The following is a 21195-nucleotide window of genomic DNA, read 5'->3' as shown; positions in this document are numbered from 1 at the left end:
GAGACCCCTTCACGTGGGGGAACACTGCCCCGTTTTGGAGACGAGAGCAACAAGAGAAGGAAGGATGATCTAAGTATAGCTAAGCACAGGGAAATGGTGGACAGGAAGCCCAGAAATCGGGCAATGGGAGGAAGTGAAACAACTCCCAGGAGGGGGCACCACACTAGCAAGGTAGCTAGAACCGGGATTCATGTAGGAGAGACAGGCTGCGGTGCGTCTCCCGCAAGGGGAATGGCGCCTGGCCCCGGGATGGGGTCGGGTAGATAACGGGCATGGAGGGATAATCAGGGGAGAAAACAGCAGGGAGGGGGAAGGTTTAGCTACGGAATGGAGATGGGTGTGTGCGGGTGAGAAGATGAGAAGGTTGGGGGGGGGGGGGGGGGGGGTGGAGGAGAAGAAGACACCGGAAGGGAGAAATAGGTGTAGAAAGATGGAAGGCATTAGACTGGCTGCAACAGGCCACATGTGGCGACTTGGAACAAAATGACTCTGCAAGCAACCACTTTGGAGGGTCTCTGGACAAAGGGAAACCCTGGAGAGCAGGGGCTCACCCACATGGCATACACACAGTTGGCGGCCATGTTGGATGTCCGCTAGAAAAGGGAAACCCCGGAGCGCAGGGGCCCGACCACCAGGTAAGTATGTTTGATCTCACAGGAGCAGAGGGACAAAATAGTCACCTGGAATGTTGGGGGACTTAACGGCCCAGTGAAAAGATCCAGAGTCTCCGTCCACCTGGAAAGCATGAAAGCCGACGTAGTCTTCCTCCGAGAGACACATCTGAGGGAGAAGGACCGGCTGCGGTTAAGGAAGGACTGGGTGGGACAGACCTACCATTCCTGCTATGGGACGAGGGCCAGGGGGGGTAGTCATTTTGCTAAATAAGAGGACAATGTTCACGGTGACAAGGACCGTTACAGACCCAGGGGGACAGTACGTCCTGGTTAGCGGTGTCTTGGATGGGGCACCAGTCGTCTTCGTCAACATGTACGCTCACAACTGGGATGACACGGATTTTATAAAGAAGACCATGGCGGAAACACCCGACATAGATACGCACCGACTCATCATTGGGAGGGGGACTTTAACTGTGTACAGGACCCACGGACGGACATGTTGAACCCCATAACGGGAAAGACCTCCAAATTGGCAAAAGAAGTCGGCATAATCATGGAGCATATTGGGAAGGTGGACCCATGGCGATTCAGCCACCCAGGGGTGAAGGAGTTCTCATTCTTCTCCCAAGTACATAATGTCTATTCATGGATCGACTTCTTTGTAGTGGGAAAATTGGTGCTTCCAGGGCTAGTAAGGGCGGGATACTCCACGATCGCGATCTCCGATCATGCTCCACATTATATGGATGTGAGGTTGGAGACAGCTGTGCCCAACACCCCTCATGGAGGTTGGACACGGCCCTCCAGGCCGACTAGGCTTTTTGCGCAAAAACATCACAGGCCATAGACGAGTACAATACTAACAACCAGACCGGGGAGGGGGGAGAAACAGAGTACTCAGCCAAGCCCAACAAAGGAACCAAGCGGCACGGGGGGGGGGGGGGAGGCAGGAAGGGAAAAAGGGCAAAAGGAAAATCGATGGGGAGCAAAAGGTTGGGGAACACAGTCACCATGGCAACGCTGTAAGAATAAAAGAAGGGGAAACTGTGATGTATTTGTGTAAATAGTCAAAACCGATCTTAGTGTAAATAGTACCAATTTTACTTCTTGTATATTCTCTTGTTTAACTTCCACACTTTGTTCATATTTATATCTGTTTTGTATTCCAAAAACTCAATAAAAAACATTTTCAAAAAAGGTTAATTTTAATAAATACAAAACCAAACCACAATACTTAACAGACAGTGGATCAGTCTGTTCTCTCTGGATCACCAGCTCTCCACCTCCGGGTGTGAGCGGTGCTGTCTCTTGTTCTGTTGCCTGAAGTCTATCTTGCGCACCGAGCTCCAGGGAATTGTAGCTCATTAACCCTTTCTAGCAGTTGCTTCTTTACGCATGGTCAGTTATATCCTGCAGTTCTGATTAGCTGAAGCAGCACATGATTAGTCCCTGATGAGTTAAATGGTGCACGATCAATGTCTGATTGGTCTCTGAAGGATGTTGGTCACCTTGCTGATCTAACTTCCCAGTAACGCAGTCATCTGCGGCACGGTGGCACAGTGGTTAACACAGCTACCTCACAGCTCCAGGGGCTCGGGATCAATTCCGGCCTCGGATAACTGTCTGTGTGGAGTTCGCATTTTCTCCCAGAGTCTGCGTGGGTTCCCTCCAGGTGCTCCAGTTTCCTGCCAAAGTCCAAAGATGTGCAGGTTAGGTGGATTGGCCATGCTAAATTACCCCTTAGTGTCCAAAAAAGTTAGGTAGGGTTATGGGGACATGGTGGAGGCATGGGCTTAAGTAGGGTGCTCTTTCCAAGGGCCGGTGCAAACTCGATGGGCCGAAAAACCTCCTTCTCCACTGTGGGCATTCTATGAATTTGCTGATGTCACTTCCCCATTAATTTGGTCACCTTGCTGATGTCACTTCCCATTCACTCAATCACCTTGCTGATGTCACTTACCATTAACTCAGTCACCTTGCTGATGTCAATTCCCTCTGATTTGGTTACCCAGGATCTTAGTCACTTGTGGTAACATCCTTTTCTTTATTGCTGTCCCCTGCTGTTTAATTAATTTTATAGCTTTACCGCTAAGATAACAAGGCACCACAAGGTACCAACATACATGTAATAAGAGGATGTGTGGTGTCACTTCCTCATGGTTGATGTTTGTCACCTCATCGTCCCAACTGATACCATCAAATTCCTACAGTGCCGGAGCCCATTCAGCCCATCAAATCTGCACTGATCCTCTGAAAGAGCACCCTACCTAGGCCCACTCCCCCGCCCCATCTCCTTAACCTCACCTAACTAACATTTCATTGGACATTAAGGTGCAATTTAGCACGGCCAATCCACCTGACCTGCACACCTTTAAACTGTGGCAGGAAACTGGAGAACCCGGAGGAAACCCACACACACCAGGGGGGGAAAGTGCAAACTCCAAACAATCACCCAAGGCGGGAATTGAACCCGGGTCTCTGGTGCTGTGAGGTAGCAGTGCTAACCACTGTGCCAACATGCTGAGATGATACATCTCGGGTGCTGTGTAATATCTCGGTGATTGCCAATGACTGAAGCAAGTTACTTAAATACAAATAACTAAAAGTACAAGAGATTCACAAACTTAAACTAATACAGCAATTACTATAGAACGTAGAAAATAAATCCATAAAGGTGATTGGTGTGAAGTTCAAGTAGCAAGATACACATTACAAAATACCTTTTCTATTCATAAATTACACATTCATAAGAAATAAAAGTCACAGAAACTACATAACTACCACACCATTGCAGGAACTGATAATAAAACTAATGCAGAATGTCTTTGAAAGAAAGTGACTATTTTGCTTTAAGTTAAAAAGTGAATACAATTTAAGACATATAATTTCTCCAGCATTGACACAATTAAACTACAAGAAACATCACATGTATTCCCTAACAGAGAGAGACAAATGTATTTATTTTAGATCTATCTGTAGTGGGGGGGAAACACTATTTACTGTCCAGGATAAAATAAATGTCCTTCATCGGCTTTTGTGGATAATTTCAGTCAAGGAGGAGTTCACTTGAAGGCTGAGACTCACATGGAGCGGTACCATATTGAGTGAACTGATTTATACACTTTGTTTCAATGATAACTGAACATAACTAAAACAAAACTATTTTTACTAAACATGGACTTTCCTACAATATTATGATCACTGTTACCTCGATGCTCCATCACAATGTGTTTATTGATTAATCCTGTCTCACTGAACATTGAGGTCTTGGATAGACAGTTCCCTGGTTAGCTCTAGAAGGAGCGGCTCTAAGAAATTCTCCCCAAAAATCTTTACTAACCATGTTCCAGGCTGTCTTCGCCAATCTGATTCTCCCAATCTACATTTGATTAAAGTCACCCATTAATTAAAGCCTTATTTATCCTTTCCTATACACTCTACCTAGAGTGTAATTACTGTTAGGAGGGCCATTTACTACTCCCACAAGAGAATTCAAAACCATTACTATCTCTTATCTCGACACAAACCGATTTGACACAATAATACTTCAGGCGCAGGTGGTCTCTCAGTACTAAAATGCCATCCTTAATTAACAGGAGCCACTTTGAGTCACATCTTCCCAGGTTCCTACCATTCCAATATGTCAAATACCCTTCAATATTCAGAACCCAGCCTTGGTTACCTTTCGACCAAGTCTCTCTAATGTCTATCAGGACACACACATTTATCTCTATCCACGCTGACCATTCATCCATTTTTTTTTACAAATGCTGAGCACATTTTCAATTCATTTTCAGGGTTCAATAATCCAATAGGGATTTCACGAGAAACTCTTTACCCAGCGAGTGGTGAGAATGTGGAACCCACAGTGTGTGTTTGAGGTGAACAGCATGAATACATTGAAGGGAAAACGAGATACATACATGAGGGAGAAAGGAATAGAAGGATATGCTGATGGGGGAGATGAAGAGGGCTGGGTGGAGGCTCATGTGGAGCATAAATACTGACAGAGACCAATTGAGCCGACTGGCCTGGCCCTGTGCTGTCGACTCAATGGAACAGAAACAAACTTATTTATTTTAGATCCAACTGTAGTGGGGGGAAACACTGTTTATTATTCTTAAATGTCCTTCATCAGCTTCTGAGGATTATTTCAGTGGAAATGTGCTCCCCCAGGCTCAAGGGGCATTAGCCCACTTGAAGCACAAATCGTGAGACCGACCATAATATACCCATTGCAGGGCAGCACGGTGGCGCAGTGGTTGCACTGCTGCCTCACAACGCCGAGGACCCGGGTTTGATCCTGGCCCCGGGTCATTGTCTGTGTGGAGTTTGCACATTTTCCCCGTGTCAGCGTGGGTCTCACCCCCACAACCCAAAAAGCTGTGCAGGATAGATGAATTGGCCACACTAAATTGCCCCTTAATTGGAAAAGAATTGGGTAATCTTAAATGTTTTTCAAAGATAAATATACCCTTTGTACAGAACCTTGGTTAGGCTGCAGCTGGAGAACTGAGCATAGTTTTACTGCCCTTACCTTGGGAAAGATATTATTTCCAGAGAGGGAGTGTAATAAAGGTTCACCAGACTTGTTCTGGGTTTGGCAGGACTATCCTATGAAGAGAGATTGGGGAAACTGGGCCTCTTTTCTCTTGAGTTTCAAAGAATGAGAGGGGATTTCATTGAAACTTACAAAATCCATAAAGGAATAGACAGAGGAGATGTTTCACCTGGTTGGGGAGTCTAGACCCTGGGACATAAGTTCAAAATAAGGGAGAAGCCACTTTGGATCGGTCTCGGAGGAGACATTTCTTTACTCAGAGGGTTGTGAATCTCTGGAATTCTCTACCCCAGAGGGCTGTGGGAGCTCAGTCACTGAGTGTGTTTAAAGCAGAGACTGACAGATTTCTAAATCCCAATAACACAAAGGGACATGGGGATAGTGTGGGGGAAAAGGCATTGAAGTGGATGATCAGCCATGATCGTATTGAATGGTGGAGCAGGCTCGACGGGCTGAATGGCCAAGTCCTGCTCCTATGTTCCAATGATACAAAGATAGATAGGAAAGTAAATTGTGAAGAGGACATAAGGAGGTTACAAAGAGATATAGATACGTTACGTGAGGGGGAAAAGATCTGCCATATGAGTATAATGTAGGAAAATGTGAAATTGTCCATGTTGGCCAGAAGAATAAAAAAGCTTATTATCTAAATAGTGAGAAATTGCAGAGCTCTGAGATCCAGAGGGATCTGGGTGTCCAGGAGCATGAATCACAAAAGGCGAGTATACAGGTACAGCAAATAATTAGGAAAGCTAATAGAATGTTATTATTTATTGTGAGGGGAATTTAATACAAAAGTAGGGACGTTATGCTTCAGTTATACAGGACATTGGTGAGAGCACATCTGGAGCAGCGTGTACAGTATTGCTCTCATTTAAGGAGTTATGTAAATGTGTTGGAAGCAGTTCAGAGAAGGTTTACTGGACTCATTCCTGGAATTGGAGACTGGTCTTATGAGGAATGGTGGACAGGCTGGGCTTGTGTCCGATCGAGTTTAGGTGACTCGATTGAACCCTATAAAATCATGAGGGGCCTTGACAGGGAGGGAGGCAGAAGACGGGAAATTATGGGTTAGTTAGCCTGACTTCGGTCATTGGTAAGATTTTAGAATCCATTATTAAAGATGAGATCGCGAAGCACTTGGAAGTGCAAGTTAAAATAGGACTGAGTCAGCACGGCTTTGTCAAGGGGAGGTCATGTCTGACAAATCTGTTAAGAGTTCTTTGATTAGGTAACAAGGAATTTAGACAAAGTAGAACCAATGGATGTGATTTATTTAGATTTCCATAAGGTCTTCAACAAGGTGCCACAAAGGAAACTGTTAAATAAGCTAAGAGCCAATTGGGTTCAGGGTAAGAACGTGGCATGGATAGAGGATTGCCTGACTGGCAGAAGGCAGAGAGTGGGGATAAAAGGGTCTTTTTCATGATGACAGGCGGTGACTAGTGCTGTGCCTCAGGGGTCAGTTCTGGGACCTCAACTTTTCCCAAATACATTAATGATCTGGAAGAAGGAACTTAAGGCATGTTGCTAAGTTTGCAGATGATACAAAGATCAGGAGAGGGACAGGTAGTATTGAGGAAGCAGGGCGGCTGCAGAAGGACTTGGACAGGCTAGGAGAGTGGGCAAATAAGTGGCAGATGGAATGCAATGTGGAAAATTGTGAGGTGATGCACTTTGGAAGGAAAAATGGAGGCATAGACTATTTTCTAAATGGGGAAATGCTCAGGAAATCAGAAGCACAAAGGGACTTGGGAGTCCTTGCTCAAGATTCTCTTGAAGTTAACATGCAGTTTCAGTCGGCAGTTTGTGCAATGTTAGCATTTATGTCGAGAGGGCTAGAATACAAGACCAGGGATGTACTCCTAAGGCTATATAAAGCTCTGGTCAGACCCCATGTGGAGTATTGTGAGCAGTTTTGGGCCCTGTATCTAAGGAAGGATGTGCTGGCCTTGGAAAGGGTCCAGAGGAGGTTCACAAGAATGATCCCTGGAATGAAGAGCTTGTCGTATGACGAACGGTTGAGGACTCTGGGTCTGTACTCGTTGGAGTTTAGAAGGATGAGGGGAGATCTTATTGAAACTTACAGGGTACTGTGTGACCTGGATAGAGTGGACGTGGAGAGGATGTTTCCACTTGTAGGAAAAACTAGAACCAGAGGACATCATCTCAGACTAAAGGGACAATCCTTTAAAACATAGATGAGGAGGAATTTCTTCAGCCAGAGGGTGGTGAATCTGTGGAACTCTTTGCTGCCGAAAGCTGTGGAGGCCAAATCACTGAGTATCTTTAAGACAGAGATAGATCAGTTCTTGATTAATAAGGGGATCAGGGGTTATGGGGGGAAAGCAGGAGAATGGGGATGAGAAAAGTATCAGCCATGATTGAATGGCGGAGCAGACTCGAAGGGCCGAGTGGCCTAATTCTGCTCCTATGTCTTATGGTCTTATGAATTTCCTCTTAACAAACAAACAAAGAACAAAGAAATGTACAGCACAGGAACAGGCCCTTCGGCCCTCCAAGCCCGCGCCGACCATACTGCCCGACTAAACTACAATCTTCTACACTTCCTGGGTCCGTATCCTTCTATTCCCATCCTATTCATATATTTGTCAAGATGCCCCTTAAATGTCCCTATCGTCCCTGCTTCCACTACCTCCTCCGGTAGCGAGTTCCAGGCACCCACTACCCTCTGCGTAAAAAACTTGCCTCGTACATCTACTCTAAACCTTGCCCCTCTCACCTTAAACCTATGCCCCCTAGTAATTGACCCCTCTACCCTGGGGAAAAGCCTCTGACTATCCACTCTGTCTATGCCCCTCATAATTTTGTATACCTCTATCAGGTCGCCCCTCAACCTCCTTCGTTCCAGAGAGAACAAACCGAGTTTATTCAATCGCTCCTCATAGCTTATGCCCTCCATACCAGGCAACATTCTGGTAAATCTCTTCTGCACCCTCTCCAAAGCCTCCACATCCTTCTGGTAGTGTGGCGACCAGAATTGAACACTATACTCCAAGTGTGGCCTAACTAAGGTTCTATACAGCTGCAACATGACTTGCCAATTCTTATACTCAATGCCCCGGCCAATGAAGGCAAGCATGCCGTATGCCTTCTTGACTACCTTCTCCACCTGTGTTGCCCCTTTCAATGACCTGTGGACCTGTACTCCTAGATCTCTTTGACTTTCAATACTCGAAATACTCTCTTGTGGGAGAATCTAGAAATTGGAGTCACTTTAAAAGTAATAACTTGCCCATTTCTCTCAGAGGGTCGCGAGTGTTTGCAACTCTCTTCCTCAAAGGGCAGTGGAAGCAGTCTTTAAATATTTGGAAGGCAGAGCTGGAGAGATTCTTGATAAGCAAGGGGGTGAAAGGTTATCGGAGGGTCGGTGGGAATGTGGAGTTGAAGTTACAATCAGATCAGCCGGGAACGTATTGAATGGTGGAGCAGGCTCGAGGGGCCGAGTGGCCTACTCCTGCTCCTAATTCATATTCTATCACATCCTTTAATAATAATAATCTTTATTATTGTTACAAATAGGCTTACATTAACTCTGCAATGATGTTACTGTGAAAATTTCCGAGTCGCCACATTCCAGCCTGTTCGAGTACACAGAGGAAGGATTCAGAATGTCCAATTCACCTAACAACACGTCTTTCAGGACTTGTGGGAGAATCCGGAGCACCCGGAGGAAACCCACGCAGACACAGGGGAGAACGTGCAGACTCTGCACAGACAGTGACCCAAGCCCGGAATTGAACCTGGGACCCTGGTGCTGTGAAGCAACAGTGCTAATCACTGTGCCACGTTGCCGCGCCATTAATAGATTGTGGCATTTTCCCACCTTCTGATGTCAGGCTAATGGGTCTGTGGTTCCTCATTTTCTCTCTCCCTCCTTAAATAGTGGGGTTACATTTACCACCTTCCAATCTGCATTCCAGAATCTATAGAATTTTGAAAGATGATCACCAATGTATCCACCATCTCTACAGCCGCCTCTTTCAACACTCTGTGATGTAGAGCATCAGCTTTTGGGGATTTATAACTTTCAACCTCTTAATTTCTTCAGAACTACTTTTTCACAATTATTAATCTTTTTCAGTTCCTCCTGCTCACTACACCCTTGGTTCTCCAGTGTTTTGGGGACAATTTCTGTATCTTCCTCTGTGAAGACAGACACATTGTTTAGTTTCTCTGCCATTTCCTTATTCCCCATTATAAACTCTCCTGTCTCTGCCTGGAATGGACCCACAATGGTCTTTGCTAATCTTTTCCTTTTCACATTCCTATCGGAGCTTTTCCAGTCGGTTTTTATGTTTATCTTCAGTTTGCTCTCATATTCTACTTTCGCTTTATCAGTTTCTTGGTCTTCCTTTGCTGAATTCTAAACCAAGTTCCCAGTCCTCAGGCTTACTACTATTTTGGCCACTTTATGAGTCTCTTCCTTTGATCTAATGGAATCTTTAACTTTTCTTGTTAGACACGTTTGCATCACTTTTTCTGTTGGATTTTTGTTCCCTGAAGGAATCTATATTTGGTGTAGATATGTGAAATGAGAGTTGCTAAAGTCCCAGAGGACCACAGGCTGATCTCCCTTTTGAGAGAGAGTGCGAGATAACTGGTGATTTAACCTGAGGGTAACCACACCTCAGGCGAGGGGCAATGTTGCGAAGGTGGACCCTTCATGGATAACCTCAGCCAGTACGACAGCTGTACCCCTGCTATCATGAATCAATCATACAGCCAACTGAGCTAACTGACGCCCTGTAGATAAATAACAATTGCTTAAATATTAGCTATTGCCAGTCTCCCATCATACCATTTAATGTGGTTTCCCAGCCCACCTCAGACAACTTGCCCCCCCCATACCCTGATAGTTTTCTTCTGTGAGAAACACCCAGAGAAATTAAACAGAAAAAACATGTAACCACCAGGGCCCATCTTCATGGCAATGTGGCAGGACTTGGGGGGCATCCAAACAGAAATGCAAACTAAATATCTTCTAACTTCCAAACACCCCTTCACTCTGTGATCCTTGTGAAATTTAAAACAAGGTAGTCGCAACAAGGCTCGCAGAGCATCAGCCCACTGGAGACAAAGCCGTGAGACTGCCAAGTCCAACAGAAAGAAACCTGCGACCCTCCCCATTGACCAACAGTTAGAATGAACAAAATGCAGTCCTGGATGTAATTGAGAGCAGAAACCAACCCCTGTAATCAACTGGGAACTTGTTGGTGTCTCAGCAGGTGCAATGAATCATGTAATCCCTTCCCACACTGAGAGGTGAACGGACTCTACCCAGCATGAACTCGCCGGCGTCTCTGCAGGTGGGATGGATCACTAATTACCTTCCCCTACTCAGAACACGTGATTGCCTTCTCCCCATTGTGAACTCGCTGGTGTCCCCGCAGGTTCGATGAATCACTGAATCCCTTCCCACACTGGGAGCAGGTGAACGGCCTCTCCCCAGTGTGAATTTGCTGGTGTCTCAGCAGGCTGGATAACTGAGTGAATCCCTTCCCACACTGAGAGCAGGTGAATGGCTTGTCCCCAGTGTGAATTCGCTGGTGTTTCTTCAGGTCCGGTAACCGAGGGAATCCCTTCCCACACTGAGGGCAGGTGAACGGCCTCTCCCCAGTGTGAACTCGCTTATGTGCCCACAGGGAGGATGAATCACTGAATCCCTTCCCACACTGGGAGCAGATGAATGGCCTCTCCCCTGTGTGAACTCGCTGGTGTGTCTTCAGGCTGGATAACTGAGTGAATGCTTTCCCACATTGAGAGCATCTAAAAGGCTTCTCCCCACTGTGAACTCGCTGGTGTCTCTTCAGGGTGGATAAGCAAGGAAATTCCTTCCCACACTGAAAGCAGGTGAACGGCCTCTCCCCAGTGTGAACTCGCTGGTGTGACTTCAGGCTGGATAACTGACGGAATCCCTTCCCACACTGAGAGCAGGTGAACGGCCTCTCCCCAGTGTGAAACCGCTGGTGTGACTTCAGGCTGGATAACTGAGTGAATGCTTTCCCACATTGAGCGCAGGAGAACGGCCTCTCCCCAGTGTGAACTGGCTGGTGTTTCTTCAGGTTGGAGAACTGAGTAAATCCTTTCCCACACACAGAGCAGGTGAACGGCCTCTCCCCAGTGTGAAAGCGTCGATGACTCTCCAGCCGAGATGGGAATCTGTATTCCTTCCCACAGTCCCCACATTTCCACGGTTTCCTCATGTTTTGCATCTCCTCGTGTCTCTCCATGTTGGACATGAAGTCTCGTCCACACACAGAACACGTGTATGGTCTCTCACCGCTGTGAATGGTGTGATGTTTTTTTCAGGCTGTGTAACTGGTGAAAGCTCTTTCCACAGTCAGTGCTCTGGAACACTCTCACTCGGGTGCGTGTGTCTCGGTGCTTTTCCAGTCACACTGATGTTTAAAATGTTTTGATGCCGACAGATCGGGTAAACAATTCTCCTTCTAGATTCAAAGGCCGATGATATTCAGATCCCAAGGTATCGAGTGACTCTGTAAGACCGAGACGTGACAATTGAGATCTTTGATGAATTCCTCCTTTTGTAATATCTGTAAAAGGAGTTTACAAAAGTCAACACTCAGTCCAGGATAGAAATTCAGAACAGATAATTCTAATTTCTTTGGACCATTCTTTGTTCTCTCATTCTCCAATACCTCGGCTCCAATACCACAAGACCATAAGACATAGAAGCAGAATTAGGGCACTCGGCCAATCGACTCTGCTCCACCATTCTATCATGGCTGATACTTTTCTCATCCCCATTCTCCTGCCTTCTGCCCATAACCCTTAACCCCCTTATTAATCAAGAACCTAGCTACCTCTTTCTTAAAGACACTCAGTGATTTGGCCTCCACAGCCCTCTGCGGCAAAGAGTTCCACTGATTCACCACCCACTGGCTGAAGAAATTCCTCCTCATCTGTTTTAAAGTACAGTAAGAAGTCTTACATCACCAGGTTAAAGTCCAACAGGTTTGTTTCGATGTCACTAGCTTTCGGAGCGCTGCTCCTTCCTCAGGTGAATGAAGAGGTATGTTCCAGAAATGTACCACTGTTTTAAAGGATCGTTCCTTGAGACTGAGATTGTCTAATTTTAGAACAATCCCTTGTTCTAGTTTTTCTTACAAGTGGAAACACCCTCTCCACGTCCACTCTATCCAGGCCCCGCAGTGTCCTGTGAGTTTCAATAAGATTCCCCCTCATCCTTCTAAACTCCAATGTATACAGATCCAGAGTCCTCAACCGTTCCTCATACGACAAGCTCTTCATTCCAGGGATCCTTCTTGTGAACCTCCTCTGGACCCTTTCCAAGGTCAGCACATCCTTCCTTAGATACGGGTCCCTAAACTGCTCACAATACTTCAAATGGGGTCTGACCAGAGCCTTATACACCTATTCCCCATACCTAGTCTCCAGGGAGTGGACTCGGAGGGACGGAGTTTCGGAGCTGCGAGTACAGAAACCTTATCTCGGGGATTCACAGCCGAGTCTCCAGGGAGCGGACTCGGAGGGGCAGGGTATCGGAGCAGTGACTGTCGGAAGGATGAGCTGGCTGACCACTGCACGCTGGTATAGGAGGCCATTCAAGCGGGGGGGGGGGGGGGGGGGGGGGGGGGGGGGGGGAGTGGTAGTTGTCGGGGATTCTATAATTAGGGGAACTGATAACATCCTTTGGAAGCAGGACCGAGAGTCCCACTTGGTATGTTGCCTGCCCGGTGCCAGGGTGAGGGGCATCTCTAACTGGCTTGAAAGGATATTGGAGAGGGAGGGGGAGGATCCAGTTGTTGTGGTCCACATTGGGACAAACAACATTGGCAAGACTCGGAAAGAGGACCCGTTTGGGAATATCAGGAACGAGGAACAAAATTAAAGAACAGGTCCCCTGGATTATCTCTGGGTTATTCCCCGAGCCACGTGCAAATTGGCATAGAGATGAGAAAATTAGGGAAGTAAAGACGTGGCTAAAGGAGTGGTGCGGGAAAGAGGGGTTCCATTACAGGGGGGATCTGTACCGTTGGGACAGTCTCCACCTGAACCGATCTGGAACCAGTGTCCACGTGGAAAGGATAAATAGGGAGGTAGTCAGGAACCTAACGTCAGGAACTGCAGCTAATGACAAAACTACAAGTAGTATACTGGTTAAAGCAAAAGTGAAAAGTAACAAACAAGCAAATAACCACAAGCAAATAACAAAGAAGCAGTGCTGAGGGAGCGGTCAGGGGGAACAGCCCGATTAAGAGTTCTATAGACAAATGCACGGAGTGTAAGGAATAAACTAGACGAGCTGCAGGCGCAAATGCAAGTTGAAGATTATAATGTCGTCGCTATTACAGAGACTTGGCTGGGACAGGACTGGGAACTAAATATACCGGTTATAAAGTTTACAGAGAATATGGCAGAGGGGGTGGATCAGCCTTACTGATCAGAAATACTATCACCTCAATGGTGAGGGAGGAAACAATGAGGGGAAAGCATCCAGTGGAGACAACAGGGGTGGAACTGAGGAAGAAAACAATCTCAAACTGTAATGGGTGTTGTGTATCGACCCCTTGGTGGCAGTTCTGAGGTGCTAGATTGTATAAAGGCAGAAATGAAGCAAGTGTGTAGCAAAGGCAGAGTAGTATTAATGGGGGATTATAACTGACACACAGATTGGGAGAGGCAGACAAGCACCTATCAGAAAGGGAGTGAATTTCTGGAATGTGTCCGGGATAGTTTCTGGGTCCTCGGTGCCGGGAGATGGCAGTGCTAACCACTGCACCACCCTGCTGCCCCCTCTTCTGCCCATCTAGCAAGCCCATCTATATTGTCCTGTAATCTAAGGCCTTGTTCCTCACCATTTACCACACCACAAATTTTTGTGTCAGCTGTGAACTTCCTAATTATACCTCCTACATTCACATCCAGATCATTAATGTGTACTACAAACAACAAGTGACCCAGCACTGATCCCTGCAGAACACCGCTGGGCACAGGCTTCCAGGCACAAAAACAACCTTCAAACATCACCCTCTGCCTCCTACGACTGAGCCAGTTTGGGATCCAATTTGCCAAATTGCCCTGAATCCCCTGGGCTCTTACCTTCTGCATCAGCCTCCCATGTGAGAGTTTGTGAAAAGCCTTACTAAACACCATGTCGACTACATCAATGCACTATCCACATCTACAGCCTAGTCACTTCCTCAAAAAAGTCAATCAAATTTGTAAGACATGCTCTCCCTTTTTTAATCTTTGCCTCTCCAAGTGGAGATTAATTCTGTCCCTCAGAATGTTTTCCAGTAGTTTCCCTGGCAGTGAAGATAGACTCACTGGCTTGTAATTTCCTGGTTTGTTCCTATTTGCTTTCTTGAATAATGGCACCACATTAGCCGTCTTCCAGTCCCCCGGCCACCCCTCCTGTGGCCAGAGAAGATTTGAAAATTGTCAGAGCTTCTCCTTCCTTGCCTTCCACAGCAGCCTGGAATACATCTCACTTGGCCCTGGGGATTTATTCGCTTTCAGACCTGGTAAAACTGTTCATACCTTCTTCCTCTCAATGTTAAGTTGTTCAAGCAAATCACAATGTGCCTCTGTGATTTCTATACCTACATCATCCTTCTCTGTAGTGAACACAGATGCAAAGTGCTCATTTGAAACCTCACCTGTATCTTCCAGTTCCATGCACACATCCTATCCTGGCCAACCTCCTGCCCCAAATATAAAACATTGTTGGATTTTCCTTTATTCTACCCGTCAGTGCTTTTCCATGCTCCCTCTTTGCTCTCCTAATTCCTTTCTAAAGTAATCCTTTACACTTTCTATGTTTCTCTGAGACTTATGCTTTGAGCCCTCGGTATCTGTGATAAGACTCGTCTTTAATTCCTTATCCAACCCTGGATATCCCTTGACATCCAGGGTTCCCTGGACTTATTGCTCCCACCCTTCACTATCATGGGAACATAGAATCATAGAATTTACAGAGTAGGAGGAGGCCATTTGGCCCATCGAGTCTACACCAGCCCTTGGAAAGAGCACCCCACTGAGGCCCACACCTCAACCCTATCCCCGTAACCCCACCTAACCTATTTGGACACTAAGGGCAATTTAGCATGGCCAATCCACCTAACCTGCACATCTTTTGACTGTGGGAGGAAACCCACGCAGACACGGGGAGAACGTGCAGACTCCACACAGACAGTGACCCAAGTCGGGAATCAAACCTGGGACCCTGGAACTGTGAAGCAAAGCGCTGTGCTACTGTTCCGCCATGTGTGCTCCCTATTTCCTTTTTGAATGAATCCCACTGCTCTAATGTAGATTTTTCGACAAGTGGCTGCTCCCAGTTGATTTTGTACAGATTCTGTCTTATGTTTTAAAAATTTGCCCTCTCCATTCTGTAACGTATGAGACCCCAACCTCAAATTCAGTTGTTTCAATTTCATTGGCTTGCTCCTCCTGGGCTTTCCATGAGCGAATTAAATTTATCCATTTCAAGTTGACTATGTTGTTAGTCAGATTGCCAATATATTAACGACCTAGATGACGGGACTGGGGGCATTCTGGCTAAGTTTGCCTATGATACAAAGATATGTGGAGGAGCAGGTAGTATGGAGGAGGTGGGGAGGCTGCAGAAAGATTTAGACAGTTTAGGAGAGTGGTCCAAGAAATGGCTGATGAAATTCAACGTGGGCAAGTGCGAGGTCTTGCACTTTGGAAAAAAGAATAGAGGCATGGACTATTTTCCAAACGGTGACAAAATTCATAATGCTGAAGTGCAAAGGGACTTGGGAGTCCTAGTCCAGGATTCTCTAAAGGCAAACTTGCAGGTTGAGTCCGTAATTAAGAAAGCAAATGCAATGTTGTCATTTATCTCAAGAGGCTTGGAATATAAAAGCAGGGATGTACTTCTGAAGCTCTATAAAGCATTAGTTAGGCCCCATTTAGAATACTGTGAGCAATTTTGGGCCCCACACCTCAGGAAGGACATACTGGCACTGGAGCGGGTCCAGCGGAGATTCACACGGATGATCCCAGGAATGGTAGGCCTAACATACGATGAACGTCTGAGGATCCTGGGATTATATGCATTGGAGTTTAGGAGGTTGAGGGGAGATCTAATAGAAACTTACAAGATAATGAATGGCTTAGATAGGGTGGACGTCGGGAAGTTGTTTCCATTAGCAGGGGAGACTAGGACCCGGGGGCACAGCCTTAGAATAAAAGGGAGTCACTTTAGAACAGATGAGGAGAAATTTCTTCAGCCAGAGAGTGGTGGGTCTGTGGAATTCATTGCCACAGAGGGCGGTGGAGGCCGGGACTTTGAGTGTCTTTAAGACAAAAGTTGTTAAATTCTTGATTTCTCGAGGAATTAAGGGCTATGGAGAGAGAGCGGGTAAATGGAGTTGAAATCAGCCATGATTGAATGGTGGAGTGGGCTCGATGGGCCGAATGGCCTTACTTCCGCTCCTATGTCTTATGGTCTTAATACTTTGGGGTGTGTGAGCTGCATTGTTATCCTCCTGTTTTTATAGAATCTAACCCTCTTTCCCCACTCACTGTGTGAACATGTTGACTGGTTGTTGAATTGCTGACATTTCACCTGGAGGCTGTGCTCCCTCAGATATCCTGTTCTGAATGAATTCTCAATGTCTGGTTGTATTTCTGCGGCAATATCTCTTGTTCTCGGGGCCCATTTCCCGCCAGTTTTTCTGCTGCTTTCATTGTTTGAAAAATGGTGAAAAGAAAAGTAATAAAAATATTGACATTTGCGGGTGTCTGGCGGGAGGTGCGCGGCTTCCCTTCCGACAGGGAGTCAGGGAGCCGCTTCAGCTCTTTCCGTGCAGCCTGGTCAAGCTGCCGAGAGCCTCGGGACTCACTGCTCGGTGTCGCCGGTCGGTGCTGCGGGTCTGACGGGAGAACAACCCAGTCAGTGACCTTCCCCTCCCCCCGGCCGGGACTGCGCATGTGCGGCGGAGAGCCCACCCCCTGACCTTCCGGGTGACGTATTGACCAATGAAAGGAATTGGAGGCCCGGAAGAACTTTGGCCCTCCAGCCAATCAGCGCGCGGGCTTTGTGTAAATGATGATTGAGCTTCACGCAATAGAAACGTCCTCCTGTCTCCAACATCTGTGAGTAAAACACTTTATTTTCTCCCCCTTTCCATTTCTTTTCTCATTCTCACCTTCATTTGGTGACTTACAGCAACTGAAGGGAAAGGAAGTGAATCCAGGGCGTTTCCAGACTCTGGAAAGGTTGGCCCAGGTCTCTCTCTCTCTCTCTGAAAGACATTGACATCCTTTGCTCCCTCAACTTGACATGGGGAGAACGTGCAGACGCCGCACAGACAGTGGGACCAGGCTTTTGGGCCGAACCTCTGGGTGGTTCCAATGTGCTTGGCCCGGCGGTCGCTTGAAAGGTCTCCTGTCCCCGACCCACACTTGGGCTGATGTGTTTATGTCACAAAGGCCCCTGGGTTATGGTTGTAGCTCTGCCTCCCTCATCCAGGTAGATTGTACTCGGGTCAGGCCTGAGGGAATGAGCTGCAGATCCATTGGCCTCCTGTAGGGTTAGAACCTGGGGAAATGATGCTGAGGTAGAGGGACCAATTATCTCATCGAATGGTTCAGCAGGCTTGATGGGCCAAATGCAGCTCCTATTTGTTCTGTCTTGAAGCGCATGATAGCATAGTAATTAGCACTGTTGCTTCACAGCTCCAGAGTCCCAGGTTTGATTCCCACTTGCGTCACTGGCTGTACAGAGTCTGCACGTTCTCCCTGTGTCTCCGTGGGGTTCCTCCAGGTGTTCCGGTTTCCTCCCACAAGTCCTGAAAGACATGCTGTTAGGTGTAATGAAAATTGCTTCTTGTCACAAGTAGACTTCAAATGAAGTTACTGTGAAAAGCCCCTAGTCGCTACGTTCCAGCACCTGTTCAGAGAGGCTGGTATGGGAATTGAACCTGCGCTGCTGGCCTTATTCTGCTTGACAAGCCAGCTCTTTAGCCCACTGTGCTAAATCAGCGTGTCAGTAATTTGGACATTCTGAATTCTCTCTCTGTCTACCCGAACAGGCGCCGGAATGTGGCTACTCAGGGATTTTCACAGTTATTTCATTGCAATGTTAATGTAAGCCTACTTGTGACAATAAAGATTATTACTATTATAAAGCAATGAGCATGGATCTGGCAAACAGCCTGAATCAGCACCTTCAGGAAAATTGGGAGGGTGAATATTAAAAATAGCAGAGTGAGAATGGAGGGAGAGTGTGTGGGATGGAGATTTACAACTTTTAGGAACATAGGAACTGGAGTAGGCCATTCAGCCCTTGGAGCCTGTCCCGTTATTCAATGTGATCATGGCTAATCTGTGACCTAACTCTATATACCTGCCTTTGGCCCATATCCGTTAATATCTTTGATTTACAAAAATTTATCTATCTCATTTAAAATTAACAACTGATCTAACTTCAAATGAAGTTTGTGGGAGAGAGTTCAAAACTTCTACAACTCTTTGAGTGAAGAAGTTCTTCCCAACATCTCTCTTGAACGGTCTCGCCCTCATTTTTAGACTATGGCCCTTAGGTTTAGAATCTCCAACCAGGGGCATCCGGTGGTGACCATGGAGTGAGTGGTCACACATTTGGTGGTTCCCACTCAAGACATTTTTTTGTGTGGTCTTTTTCTGCCAGAAGGGCTTGTTATTTGAAGGCAATAGGTACAGGAGTGCCCAGGGAAGGTAATACTCCTCTGGTGTGGTTGGTGGATGGCTCTGTGGACAAGGACTGGTGCAAAAAAGAAAGAGCAGTGGGAGCAGGAGAGTCTATGTGGTGTGCCACAGGAAAAGATGGTTGAGGACAAGGGAGGCATTTGCCTGCCCAGCGGTCGACGGAGCAGTTGGTAGAATTTATGAACAAGTTCCTATAACAGAGGAAAGAGGCCCTGGAAGACCTGGCCAATGTGGTAGAATCGCTGAGATCTGGGATCGAGCGAGTTAAACAAAGGCTGAAGTCCCAGGGCCAGGCAATCCAGAAAGTGGAGACGGCGGTGGGGGAAGCACGAGGAGCAGTTGGCCTCGTTGATGGCAGAAGTGGGAGTGATGCTGGAGAGTTTGAAGAGGATGAGGGAGAAAGTGGAGGATCTGAAGAATCACTCCAGCCAGCAAATTTAAGGAATACCTGAAGGCATTGAAGGTGCGGAGGCCGCTTTGTGTGTGACAAGGATTCTGGAGAACATGATGGGGGATAGGGCCTTCGAATGGCCTCTGGTGGTGGACCGAGTGCACAGGCCATAAGGACGGGGCCACAGGCAGTCGTGCCACCGAGGGCAATGCTGGTACAGTTGCACCGCTTTCTGGTCAAGGAAAAGATCCTTTAATGGGTGAGGCAGACCAGAAAATGTACCTGGCAAGGGACTGAGCTGCGGGTGCACCAGGACCTGAACGCGGAGTTGGGGAAGGGGAAGGCCGGGTTTAATCGGATTAAGGCTGCCGTCTTTGAAAAGGGGGTGAAGTTTGGGGTATTATACCTGGCCCACCTGTGGGTGACTTTCCAAGAACGAGAGCTTTATTTCGACATGCCAGAGGAGGAGATAGAATTTATGAGAGGCGATGGACTGAGAGGAATGCGAGGACATTGAACTTTGGAGGAGTTGTGAGTGGTTTCTGAAGTGTCTGGGGGTGGGTATTCTGGGGCAGGTCTTGGCAGGAAGGCAGTGATTTTGTTGCTCTTTAGGGGTCGACAGGTGAGATGGTCGGGGGGGAGGGGAATTGGAGGGAGTCAGGGTGGTTGGAGGCTTTGGGCGGGGGCCGCCATGCTAGCTGGGCAGACCAGTTAATAGGAGTGAAGTAGGGGGATGGCGTGGGAAGGGGGGGACGGTGTTTTATTTTGGGGGGGGGGGAGGGTGGAGTGTTGCTGCCATGGGTGTGGTTGGTTTGCTGCAGTTGGGAAGGAATCGATGGCGGTGACATCCGACGGCCTGGAGGGGCACGTGATATGGGCTGGGGACTGGCCCAAAAAAGGAATATGGTTGATCGGAAGGGGGCGGGGAGCCTCCCGACTTTCCTGGTCATGTGGAACGTGAGGGGGTTGAATGGGCCGGTTAAACGGTCGCGTGTGTCCATGCGTTTGAGCAGTCTGAAGGCGGACGTGGCTTTTTTTGCAGGAGACGCACCTGAAACTTTGGACCAGACAAGACTGAGGAAAGAGTGGGTGGAGCAGATGTTCCATTCGGGTCTGGATATGAAGACGAGAGGGGTGGCAGTATTGGTTAATAAGAGGTTTGTGTTCGAGGTGGGGAGTATTGTAGACAATCCGGGAGGGGGGGCGGTGGGCCGAGGGGGTTTATGGAGGGAGGGGAGGGGGGACCTCTGGAGGTTTTGGAGGCCGAGAGCGACGGAGGTTTTATACTTCTCCCATGTGCACTGGGTATACACCGGATTGACTGGGGTGAGGGCTGCTATTTGGGGCTACGTGGAGCTGAAAGACACGGGGAAGGTCACAGCCACCATGCTGTGGGAGGCACTTAAGGCCGTAGTCAGGGGGGAGTTTGTATCAATTCAGGCGCACAGGGAGAAAATGGAGCGGGAGGAGAGGGCAAGGCTGGTGGATGAGATTTTGCGGGTGGACAGGAGATATTCGGAGGCACCGGAGGCAGGTCTGTTGAAGGAGAGGCAGAGGCTGCAGTTGGAGTTTGGGCTAGTTTCCACGGGGAAGGCAATGGGACCATTGCGGAGAGCCAGAGGGGCAGTGTATGATTACGGGGAAAAGGAGAGCAGGATGTTGGCCCATCAGCTGAGAAAGCGGTAGGCGGTGAGGGAGATTGGTAGAGTGAGGGATGATAAGGATCAGGTGGTGAATGGGGTGTTTGAGGCTTTTGAGAGGAGGCTCTATGAGTCGGAGCCCCCAACTGGAGAGGAGGGGATGCGGCGGTTCCTGGATGGTTTCGAGTTTCCCAAAGTGGAGGAGGGGCTGGTTCAGGGATGGGGGCCCCAATTGGGCTGAGGGAGGTGATGGATGGT

General features: G+C 47.5%; 1 protein-coding gene and 1 long non-coding RNA gene across 4 annotated transcripts; both read right to left on the bottom strand.

The window, feature by feature from the left end:
• Positions 1-1803: 1803 nt before the first annotated feature.
• Positions 1804-16951, bottom strand: LOC140420574 (uncharacterized). The gene is made up of 2 exons (XR_011946453.1): positions 16784-16951; positions 1804-2302 (listed from the first exon to the last, which is right to left on the bottom strand). It is a non-coding gene; the product is annotated as an uncharacterized lncRNA (long non-coding RNA).
• On the bottom strand, positions 2309-17059 carry LOC140420573 (uncharacterized). Of its 3 annotated transcripts, none has more exons than XM_072504571.1 (2): positions 12155-16165; positions 2309-11756 (listed from the first exon to the last, which is right to left on the bottom strand). In XM_072504571.1, exon 2 carries the CDS (start codon positions 11439-11441, stop codon positions 10536-10538), a length of 906 nt encoding a protein of 301 aa, XP_072360672.1. In that variant the 5' UTR covers positions 11442-11756; positions 12155-16165; the 3' UTR covers positions 2309-10535. The 3 variants fall into 3 exon arrangements, with proteins under 3 accessions (XP_072360672.1, XP_072360671.1, XP_072360670.1); XM_072504570.1 differs by lacking the exon at positions 12155-16165 and adding an exon at positions 16948-17059 and having other exon boundaries at positions 7989-11756; XM_072504569.1 differs by lacking the exon at positions 12155-16165 and adding an exon at positions 16741-16893 and having other exon boundaries at positions 7989-11756.
• Positions 17060-21195: the final 4136 nt, after the last annotated feature.

Source organism: Scyliorhinus torazame, chromosome 5 (genome assembly GCF_047496885.1).
Source record: "Scyliorhinus torazame isolate Kashiwa2021f chromosome 5, sScyTor2.1, whole genome shotgun sequence".
Classification (NCBI taxonomy): Eukaryota; Metazoa; Chordata; class Chondrichthyes; order Carcharhiniformes; family Scyliorhinidae; genus Scyliorhinus; species Scyliorhinus torazame.
This window is presented reverse-complemented; position numbering and strand designations above follow the sequence as displayed.